General features: G+C 37.5%; 1 protein-coding gene across 5 annotated transcripts; it reads left to right on the top strand.

The window, feature by feature from the left end:
• Positions 1-2,110: 2,110 nt before the first annotated feature.
• Positions 2,111-6,030, top strand: LOC147300725 (uncharacterized). 5 transcript variants are annotated; one of them, XM_086284872.1, is made up of 5 exons: positions 2,111-3,170; positions 3,254-3,302; positions 4,715-4,831; positions 4,948-5,051; positions 5,156-6,030. In XM_086284872.1, exons 1-2 carry the CDS (start codon positions 2,193-2,195, stop codon positions 3,281-3,283), a joined length of 1,008 nt encoding a protein of 335 aa, XP_086140998.1. In that variant the 5' UTR covers positions 2,111-2,192; the 3' UTR covers positions 3,284-3,302; positions 4,715-4,831; positions 4,948-5,051; positions 5,156-6,030. The 5 variants fall into 5 exon arrangements, with proteins under 5 accessions (XP_086140998.1, XP_086141001.1, XP_086140996.1 ...); XM_086284875.1 differs by lacking the exon at positions 3,254-3,302; XM_086284870.1 differs by having other exon boundaries at positions 2,111-3,302.
• Positions 6,031-12,025: the final 5,995 nt, after the last annotated feature.

Here is a 12,025-nt window from a genome sequence, read left to right as displayed (position 1 = left end):
GCTTTAGGAGTTTAAGCTCCGGGTGCCGTTTTGGTTTTCCCAAACCACCCTGCAATGAGACAATGATCACAAGACCCAGTGAGGATGATGCACTGGAAGTAGAAACGGCAAAGAACAAGCTCAGACCACTGAACCAGCTGCTGAATGAACCTGAAACTGCTTCCATGAGTTTAGAGCAGCTCTTGGAAAGATGCAAGTTGACACATGCAGAATATGAGAGATACCTGAATAAAATGAACATGAGGAGTACGATCATACTAAAGCGTGATCCAAAAGACTCTTGGATAAACGGCTATAATCCACATCTGCTTGAAGCCTGGAACAGTAATATCGACATAAGCTTTGTTTTAGATGCTTTTGGTGCTGCAAATTATTTAATGAAATATATATCAAAAAAAGAGGGCGGGCTATCTGAGTACCTGAAAACTGTCATTGAGAACTCCCATAAAGACAGTGTAAATGAGTGCGATGAAATGAGAGCCGTCATGCAGGCATATTCAAAGAAGCGAGAGATCAGTGCACAGGAGTGTGTTGCTCGTGCATGTGGTCTTCACATGAAGCAATGCTCACGTGCTGTAATATTCATTCCAACTGATGATAATCCTGTGAAAATGAGTCGTCCCCTGTCAGTTCTGGACAACACAACACCTGAGTCTTCCAATGTTTGGATGACATCTTTGAATGACAAATACAAAGCCAGACCTGAAACACCAGAGTATGAGGAGATGTGCATGGCAGACTTTGCTGCTACTTGCAGGATTGTCTATGGCCAACAGAAAAAAGGTAAAGATGTTTTGCCCCTTCTCAATGAGATGGGGTTTGTGCAAAGGCGCAAAAATGATAAGCCTGCTATCATCAGATTTCACCGCTGCTCACAAGAAAAACATCCAGAGCAATATTACGGAAGACTGCTTAAACTGTACCTTCCTCATCGTTCAGACCACGAACTGAAAACACCATCGTTGCCAACCTATCAGGCTTTCTATGGTGCTGGCTGTGTACAGCTACCAGGTACTGACCATCTTGAGTACGTGCAACACATTGTCAAAAGAAACAGAGAAAAATATGAGAAAAACAGTGAGGAGATCGAGAGCGCTGTTGAGGAATATGAGCAGAACAGAGGTGTGACTGACGAATGGTGTAATCTGGCACCTGAATCAGATCTCGTAAGGTTGCCACTTGTTGAACAAGAAAGAGAGCGAGACAATGAAAATGAACAGGAAGATGTGCCCGACTACAGCCGTCAGGCTGATGCTTCAACAGAAGTCAGAGCCATCAGGGAACCCCCTGCTATTGATCCCACATTGTTACGTCAGATGTTTCAGAATCTGAACAAGAAGCAAGCCTGCATATTTTATGCAGTTAGAGACTGGTGCATTAAAAGAGTCTGTGCTCTAAATCCAGAGCAGTTTTTCTTTTATATTAATGGTGGTGCTGGAACAGGAAAATCACATCTTATCAAATGCATCTACTCAGAAGCATCTAAGATACTGAGCAAAGTGCCCAGATATGCAGACGACGTTGACATATCAAAACCCACCGTCCTGTTAACTGCTTTCACTGGGACTGCAGCTTTTAACATTTCTGGAACAACACTGCATTCTCTTCTCAAGCTGCCTAGAAGCTTAAAACCTCCCATTCAGGGACTTGGCAATCAGCTGGATGAAGTCAGATCAGAACTTTTGAATGCTGAAATAATCGTCATTGACGAAGTGTCTATGGTGTCAAGACATCTGTTTGCATATGTAGATGCAAGACTCAAACAGATCAAAGGGACTCGGAGACCCTTTGGAGGCATGTCAGTCATTGCTGTCGGAGACTTCTATCAGCTACCCCCAGTGCGACAGTCTAAACCTCTCTGTGTGCACGACCCGTCTGAGATCGACCTGTGGCGGGAGCATTTTCAGATGATCACTCTGACTGAGATTATGCGTCAGAAAGATGATGTTGTCTTTGCAGAGATGCTGAACAGAATTCGTGTGAAAGGAAAGTTGGATGAGCTTTGCGAAGCAGATAGAAATTTGTTGTCACAGGCCATAACTGAACCAGCCCTTTGTCCAACTGATGCGTTGCACATTTTTGCAACTAATAAAGAAGTGGACGCACACAACTCTGCAACACTGGCTCTGCTCCACACTCATATCATTGACATCCATGCAGATGATTATAGAAAAGATCCTAGAACTGGCAGAATGGCACTTCAAGACAGACCATTGAAAGGAGGTAAAAACGAGTTACCAGACACACTGAAAGTTGCAGAAGGAGCTCGTGTCATGCTCACCAGAAACATTGACATACAAAATGGTTTGGTTAATGGAGCTTTTGGAATACTACTTAGAGTAGTTCACTCTGAAAACGACCAACACATCATCAAGCTTGGACTTAAAATGGATAATGAGACATCTGGAAAGAATAACCGCACACCAGCAGACGACATGGTGTACATTGAGAGAGCAGAGGAGAATCTGAAGCAGAAAGGAGTGGTACGAAGACAGTTCCCAGTGAAGCTGGCCTTTGCATGTACAATACATAAGGTACAGGGTATGACAACTACATCAGCTGTTGTCTCTCTTAAGAGCATTTTTGAGCCCGGCATGGCCTACGTAGCTGTCAGTAGAGTGACGTCTCTCAGTGGACTGTATCTTCTTGATATGGAGGAGAAAAAAATATTCACCAACCCAGAAATCACTGCAGCGCTTGAGAACATGAGACAAGCCAACCTTGATGACATGATGCCTCTTCTACACGTGAGGCAAACACTGAGCAGGTCAGAGGTTTTCACCATTGTTCATCATAATACAGAGGGACTGCCAGCTCACATTAATGACATCAAAAGTCACCATGAATTGTGTCTAGCAGATGTTTTGTGCCTAACAGAAACACACCTGCGGGGCTCTTTTGTCGCAGAGAGTCTCCACTTGGAAAATTACAATTTGTTCAAACGCAACAGACACCTGTCCTACACAAACTTTCCCCAGATGGCAAACAGAAGTGGTGGTGGAGTTGCTGTTTATGTGAAAAGTGACATTCAAGTGCATGAAAAACAGTACATCCATAATGTAACTGACCTTGAATTTCTGGCTTTAAAGGTTGAAGCACCAGTCAGTGCTCTGATTGCAGTTGTATACAGACCTCCAGACTACACTCTGAGGCCATTCCTGAAAAACCTGGTAAGCCTATTAGACTCATTGGAGATCATGGACTGTCATCCCATCATAGTTTGTGGTGATTTTAATGAGAATGTTTTATCCAGTGCAAACAAACCAATCCTGGAGCTGTTTGAGTCTAGGGGATACGCACAGGTCATCACTGCCCCTACCACAGAGAAGAACACACTGCTTGACCTAATTTTCATTTCTCAGTCAGATCGATGTCTCCATTCTGGAGTCATGAAGACCTACCATAGTTACCATGACCCAGTATACTGTGTATTGTCCTGTGATGATTCATGATCTAGATCTTTGAATACAGTAAGTAATATCTATATTTTTGAATGACTTAAGAAAGTAGAGCGATATTTAAAAGTTGACGCTCTGCATTGCAGTATAATGGTTGAATTGTTTACATAAAATACAATTACATGAATTAAGTAATGATATCAGTAAAAGATGACAATTTTATTTATCACAGAAAATCTAAAATTCACTAACAGTAACCTATAAATGTCAGAAAAATCAAATATAGCAGTTTAAAATGAATAGTGTAGGCATATCCTCTCTGCAGCCAGGCTTCAACATCCTGCCAGGCTGCCCCAGTCTCACTGTGGCTGGGAGGGAGGGAGGGTGGACCAGAGGATTGCCTACACAACACATAAATGTTCAACAGCTTCTTCATTGTTTCTGAGAGAACAATAATGACTAAAGGTTGCTTTTTAAAAAAACAAACAAACAAACAAACAAACAAACCTAATTACAGCAATAATGACAGTTAAGCCACTTTATGTGTGCCTCTATTTTGAAATACTATTTACAAAAATGTTATTATTTTGGTTTGTTATAAACTTTAAACTTTTTCAAAAGTATACGATTATATTTTTGGACAAATCTTTCGATGAAACATACATTTTTATGAGCTTTTATCATGTTTCGGCCAGTGCAATCATCAGGGTGGGTCTGGGTTGATAACTGCACATTTCTGGCCAGAAATGTTTCAGCAGTGTTACATAAGTAGTACATATGTAACACTTGCTTTCTGTTACCAGCTGATACCCTACATTTGTATAGACATTGGATGGTGTGAGGTTGGGGAGTTGAGTGGAGGGGGGGGGGGGGGGGGTTACGGTGGGAGCTGAGGGGGGGGGGTGTTAGGTTTCCTTTTTTCTTTTTCTTTTTTAAGAGAGACACAGTCCTCCTGTGTCTTCTCCAAGCTTCACATGTAAGATCCAACAGTGTGAAGCACATAGCAGCTAGAAACTGTAATGCCACAGATCAGAGAGGCTTCATCATCACCATCTTCATCGCCGTACGATCAGAGCGTGAGACTTCACATCTGGAGCACAGGAGACATTCTGTGATAAGTCCTCCTTCTAGCTTGTCCCACAAGCAGTCGGTGAGATTTACTCACAACAAAAAGGGTTAATGACATAATTTCCATGAAAACATGTATTCATTCTTTGTAAAGTGTTTAAATTGTGTTTTCACTTGACCTTAGGAGTGTTAGAGTGTATTGTAATGTCTGTACTCAGGTGTTTCCCTCTGTGATCCATCCCCATCAGAGCTGAGACACTCAGGACTGAACAGACTGCACAGTTTCTGTGACCGAGCCTCCAAAACACCTTCTTTGAAACCACTCATGATAGAAGGGCTTCATATTTGCAGCAGCACTACTACAGGTATTCAGTTTATTACAGGATGTGTTTGTTTCTTAGGACCAGCTCTGAGTGCACACTACCTAACATATACACCTTTCTGTTCATTACAAACCAACTACTCTGGATCATATGGCCAGTTGGCAGGAATGTTGCTGCAGGAAAACATCCCTGGAGATCACCATCATTGTCAGACTGACTGTGCCTCCTCTGTGCAGTGTCAAGATCCTCTCTAAATGAGTGTGTAAGTTAACATTTTCATTATTTTATTCCCTTTGACAAGACAAGTATCACTGATATTTACATTTACAACTACATATGTTCCCGTTTTCTGCTCTTCTTTTAAAGTCCTCAGCTATCCTGCTTCTGTGCTGCTTGCCACACATCAAACACTGGCCGGATGACAGGGAGGATCCACTCTGAAGTCACTGGACGTGATGAGGATCATATGGGACTTCATAGTTTCACAGAAACATTGTGCTCTGTGATTACAGGTTTTAAATGGATACAATGACTGCCTCTCTCTGATCAACAGGCTAAAGGATTGTTTTCATTGTTAGTGCTCTGTACAATGTATGCTTATTTAATATTTCATCACAGAGCAAACCTTTATTTATTTAACATTTTTTTTATTTTGTTTTAATGTTGAATTAACTGTGGGGATTTTTTTTAAGTGGGCACTTGGGATGTCATATGACCAGAAATGTGGTAACTGGAATTCAACAGTATGGAAGAAAAAATCTGCTGAGAACGAAACACATACAAAAACCCCCAAGAAAATTCAAATTCATTCCATGTAATCCAATCTAAAACATTTTAAACTGCTGAACAGCAACACAAACAGTGTTAAAAAACAGTGTTAACAGAATGATTATGATGATTTTGTACCAAAGTTTCAGGTCACATGGCACACCTAGTGTGTAGTGTGGAGTATCAGCTGGTAAGTATAGGTTTTTTCATATTTGTGTCCTTAGAGTTTAGATAGATAAAGCCTTGTGTATAATAATTAGTCATAACCACAACTCAAAGTCAGGGACTAACTAAATTTGGGACTTTGTGTCTGAGCCCAGGTTAAAACAATGTGTAAAAAAGCATTTAGTGGCATGGCTGAACAATGCTGTATTGATACTTATTTATCCATGTTCACAAAAAGGACTAATGTGTTTATTTGATTATTTGCATGTGTTAAACTGTGTCACCACCTTAGGCTTTCATTTGAGTTTACTCACAAATCTTTATACAGTTCTCTTTTACCACTGTGTGGATTCTGTTTACATTAAAACATAAAAAAGAATGAGTAATAAAAAGATGTGTAGACAGATCAGAAGATTAAGTAGACCGATAGAAACAGCTGTTCAGCCATGTTCTAAGAAACCAACACAATTTAAAGGTTCAGGATTGTGGTTTTAAAAGTTGAATTTTCATGTATTTCATATGTTGCTCATTATTTTTTATTTAGTTATTTAATTTAGTTATTTTTCTTTATTCTACCAGTCCTTTTCAGAAAGAAGCTGTAAAATATGACTTAAGATTTTTATGTTATTTTCTATGACATACAAAACAAATTGATGTATGTAATACTATTAAACATGATATACACATGTGTATATGTCTGAAAAACATCATGCTGTATATTAAAGTTTGTATTTTCTGCAGAATGTTTGTTCATCTTTTAAGTTCATTTCAATTAGAAGAATATGAACTTTTAATATTCATTCAGAGGTTTTCTGACTCTAAATTTTCTTTTGTCATTACTCATCTTTTTATTATTTACATTTTAAACATGCTTAGCTTTTTCCAACTTCTTCTGTGTGAACATCAGCTTTCAAAAGTTCTGCACTTTTATTTTCAGGTTAAAAATTCTGTATTTTCCAGCTCATTCAGATTTTTAACTTAACATTCAGCAATTAATTCATTTCAGTGCATACATTCAGATTCAAGCATTCACACTGCAGTTTCTTCAGAAAATGCACTTTCTAGTTATTATTATTATTATATTTTATTTTTCCGTACGTTTTTTGTAAGCCTACTCCTTCAAAACCGTTCAACTTAGAAAAACCATTCAAACACCGTTAGATTCCTATTCTTTTGGACAACACTGCTTCTATTTTTCATATTTTTAACATTTATATTTTTAATTTTATTCAACTTTATTCAACAAAAATTTCCCATGTATTTCAATGGGGAGACCCTTCAAATTCTCATTCAACTTACTCATTTTTAAACTCTTACTACTTCCACATACATTGACATAGAGCCACCATTCAAACTTTAAAACGAAGACAAGACATTCAACTATTCAACTTGTATTTATCTTTTCAATATCTATTATACTTTTTCTTCAGTTCCAGTTTAAGTTTCATGATGTTTTTTCACCCGTTTCAAAATTTATAATGGGTGTGTATGGGACGGAATGTTGGGGCTAGAGTGAGGCAGCTCAACTGCTAGAGTGAGAGGAGCAAAAAAATTAATCTTAAAATCTTTTTTAAAACTGCTGCTGTGTCCACAGCGTTTGCTCTACAGCCGCCATTTTACCCTCAAAACGTAGCCATCGCTGTCCTCTTTCATCCAATGTGTTTACTATTGTCATAGGTGTTATGGTTCTTTCATAAATGTCACCAATGCACAGCCTCCTCCCTCCAACTCTTCCATAGACTCTAATGTTAAAATGGCTCAGAAGGTTCGTTTGAAAATCAGAAGAGCATGGTGTCTTTCCACTGTCACCACGTCCATATAATAAACTCCACAGGCATGAAAACTGAGAATTCAGTAGACTAGACATTGCTGTCGCTCACGGTGAAAGAATTTTGTCAATACGACTTTTACTTTTCATTTGGGAGCGATTTGTTTCGGCCTGACTTTTCTGTTCATTTTAAGCAGCAAAAGTGAGGTGCATGTCTGTGTACGTGTGTATGGAGCCCTTGGGTGCAGTCACTATAGCAACCAGGCTCACACCTGCCTGCTTAACGAGCTCTCTCTCTCACTCTGCCAAGATTCAACTTAAACACTTCTCTTTCAACTGCTGCTGTCTCCACAGTGTTACAGCCATCATTTTACCCTCAAAGCATCGCCATCGTTGTTCTCTTTCCAACATCTTGTCTTTCAAAGCTCAGAGATGTAAACTTTTTAAACTGTGTGGATCCAAGTGGAGGGATCACATTTTAGTCATTCAGTGATTCAAAGAATATGACCTTTTAATATTCATTCAGATGTTTTCCGACTCTAAAGGTTCTTTTCTCATTTCTTAGGGTTTTCTAATTTACAATTAAAACATTTTCAGCTTTTTTCCAACTTCTTCTTCTGTGTAACCTTCAGCTTTTAGCAGTTCAGCACTTTTGTTTTCAGGTTAAATTTGGTTTTTTTTTTTATCTCATTAAAAAAGTTTTAACTCAAAATTCAGCAATTAATTCATTTCAGTGCATACATTCAGATTCAAGCATTCACACTGCAGTTTCTTCAGAAAATGCACTTTCTAGTTATTATATTTTCTTATTCCGTACGTTTTTTGAAAGCCTACTCCTTCAAAACCGTTCAACTTAGAAAAACCATTCAAACATCGTTAGATTCCTATTATTTTGGACATGACTGCTTCTATTTTTCTCATTTTTAACATTTATATTTTTAATTTTATTCAACTTTATTCAACAAAAATTTCCCATGTATTTCAATGGGGAGACCCTTCAAATTCTCATTCAACTTACTCATTTTTAAACTCTTACTACTTCCACATACATTGACATAGAGCCACCATTCAAACTTTAAAACGAAGACAAGACATTCAACTATTCAACTTGTATTTATCTTTTCAATATCTATTATACTTTTTCTTCAGTTCCAGTTTAAGTTTCATGATGTTTTTTCACCCGTTTCAGAGTTTATAATGGGTGTGTATGGGACGGAATGTTGGGGCTAGAGTGAGGCAGCTCAACTGCTAGAGTGAGAGGAGCAAAAAAATTAATCTTAAAATCTTTTTTAAAACTGCTGCTGTGTCCGCAGCGTTTGCTCTACAGGTATGATTTTACCCTCAAAACGTAGCCATCGCTGTCCTCTTTCATCCAATGTGTTTACTATTGTCCTAGGTGTTATGGTTCTTTCGTAAATGTCACCAATGCACAGCCTCCTCCCTCCAACTCTTCCATAGACTCTAATGTTAAAATGGCTCAGAAGGTTCGTTTGAAAATCAGAAGAGCATGGTGTCTTTCCACTGTCACCACGTCCATATAATAAACTCCACAGGCATGAAAACTGAGAATTAGGTAGACTAGACATTGCTGTCACTCACGGTGAAAGAATTTTGTCAATACGACTTTTACTTTTCATTTGGGAACGATTTGTTTCGGCCTGACTTTTCTGTTCATTTTAAGCAGCAAAAGTGAGGCGCATGTCTGTGTACGTGTGTATGGAGCCATTGGGTGCGGTCACTATAGCAACCAGGCTCACACCTGCCTGCTTAACGAGCTCTGCCTGCCACTGTACCAAGATTCATCTTAAGCACTTCTCTTTCAACTGCTGCTGTGTCCACAGTGTTACAGCCATCATTTTACCCTCAAATTGTCGCCATTATTGTTCTCTTTCCAACACCGTATCTTTCAAAGCTCAGGCATTTAAACTTTTTAAACTGTGTGGATCAAAGTGGAGGGATCACATTTGAGTCATTCAGTGATTCAAAGAATATGACCTTTTAATATTCATTCAGATGTTTTCTGACTCTAAATGTTCTTTTCTCATTTCTTAGGGTTTTCTAATTTACATTTAAAACATTTTCAGTTTTTTTCCAACTCCTTCTTCTGTGTAACCTTCAGCTTTTAGCAGTTCAGCACCTTTGTTTTCAGGTTAAATTCTTTTTTTTTTTTTGGTTTTTTTTTTAATCTCATTCAATATTTTTAACTCAAAATTCAGCAATTAATTCATTTCAGTGCATACATTCAGATTCAAGCATTCACACTGCAGTTTCTTCAGAAAATGCACTTTCTAGTTATTATATTTTATTTTTCCGTACGTTTTTTGAAAGCCTACTCCTTCAAAACCGTTCAACTTAGAAAAACCATTCAAACATCGTTAGATTCCTATTATTTTGGACAACATTGCTTCTATTTTTCTCATTTTTAACATTTATATTTTTAATTTTATTCAACTTTATTCAACAAAAATTTCCCATGTATTTCAATGGGGAGACCCTTCAAATTCTCATTCAACTTACTCATTTTTAAACTCTTACTACTTCAACATACGTTGACATAGAGCCACCATTCAAACTTTAAAACGAAGACAAGACATTCAACTATTCAACTTGTATTTATCTTTTCAATATCTATTATACTTTTTCTTCAGTTCCAGTTTAAGTTTCATGATGTTTTTTCACCCGTTTCAGAGTTTATAATGGGTGTGTATGGGACGGAATGTTGGGGCTAGAGTGAGGCAGCTCAACTGCTAGAGTGAGAGGAGCAAAAAAATTAATCTTAAAATCTTTTTTAAAACTGCTGCTGTGTCCGCAGCGTTTGCTCTACAGGTATGATTTTACCCTCAAAACGTAGCCATGGCTGTCCTCTTTCATCCAATGTGTTTACTATTGTCCTAGGTGTTACGGTTCTTTCATAAATGTCACCAATGCACAGCCTCCTCCTTCCAACTCTTCCATAGACTCTAATGTTAAAATGGCTCAGAAGGTTCGTTTGAAAATCAGAAGAGCATGGTGTCTTTCCACTGTCACCACGTCCATATAATAAACTCCACAGGCATGAAAACTGAGAATTTGGTAGACTAGACATTGCTGTCGCTCACGGTGAAAGAATTTTGTCAGTACGACATGTACTTTTCATTTGGGAACGATTTGTTTCGGCCTGACTTTTCTGTTCATTTTAAGGAGCAAAAGTGAGGCGCATGTCTGTGTACGTGTGTATGGAGCCATTGGGTGCAGTCACTATAGCAACCAGGCTCACACCTGCCTGCTTAACGAGCTCTGCCTGCCACTGTACCAAGATTCATCTTAAACACTTCTCTTTCAACTGCTGCTGTGTCCACAGTGTTACAGCCATCATTTTACCCTCAAAATGTCGCCATTATTGTTCTCTTTCCAACACAGTGTCTTTCAAAGCTCAGACATTTAAACTTTTTAAACTGTGTGGATCAAAGTGGAGGGATCACATTTTCTTCATTCAGTGATTCAAAGAATATGACCTTTTAATATTCATTCAGATGTTTTCTGACTCTAAATGTTCTTTTCTCATTTCTTAGGGTTTTCTAATTTACATTTAAAACATTTTCAGCTTTTTTCCAACTTCTGCTTCTGTGTAACCTTCAGCTTTTAGCAGTTCAGCACCTTTGTTTTCAGGTTAAATTTGGTTTTTTTTTTTTTTTTTTTTATTTCATTCAATATTTTTAACTCAAAATTCAGCAATTAATTCATTTCAGTGCATACATTCAGATTCAAGCATTCACACTGCAGTTTCTTCAGAAAATGCACTTTCTAGTTATTATTAGTGTGAATGCTTGAAAAGCATTCACAGTATTGTTCTTCTAATCTTTATTCTATTTTTTTATTTATTAGTGTGAATGCTTGAAAAGCATTCACAGTATTGTTATTCGAATCTTTATTAGTGTGAATGCTTGAAAAGCATTCACAGTATTGTTATTCTAATCTTTATTATTATTATTAGTGTGAATGCTTGAAAAGCATTCACAGTATTGTTCTTCTAATCTTTATTATTATTATTCTATTTTATTATTATTATCTATTCCGTACGTTTTTTGTAATCCTATAACTTCAAAACCGTTCAACTTAGAAAAACCATTCAAACACCGTTAGATTCCTATTCTTTTGGACAACACTGCTTCTATTTTTCATATTTTTAACATTTATATTTTTAATTTTATTCAACTTTATTCAACAAAAATTTATAATGTATTTCAATGGGGAGACCCTTCAAATCCTCATTCAACTTACTCATTTTTAAACTCTTACTACTTCCACATACATTGACATAGAGCCACCATTCAAACTTTAAAACGAAGACAAGACATTCAACTATTCAACTTGTATTTATCTTTTCAATATCTATTATACTTTTTCTTCAGTTCCAGTTTAAGTTTCATGATGTTTTTTCACCCGTTTCAGAGTTTATAATGGGTGTGTATGGGACGGAATGTTGGGGCTAGAGTGAGACAGCTCAACTGCTAGAGTGAGAGGAGCAAAAAAATTAATCTTAAAATCTTTTTTAA

The sequence above is a fragment of the Aulonocara sp. 'chitande type north' Nkhata Bay genome, unplaced genomic scaffold (assembly GCF_057382095.1).
Source record: "Aulonocara sp. 'chitande type north' Nkhata Bay isolate Kocher_YH1m ecotype deep benthic unplaced genomic scaffold, A_spYH_male_GT1.1 unmapped_scaffold_9, whole genome shotgun sequence".
Lineage (NCBI taxonomy): Eukaryota > Metazoa > Chordata > Actinopteri > Cichliformes > Cichlidae > Aulonocara > Aulonocara sp. 'chitande type north' Nkhata Bay.
The sequence above is the reverse complement of the archived record's forward strand: the minus strand, read 5'-3'. Positions and strand labels throughout refer to the sequence as shown.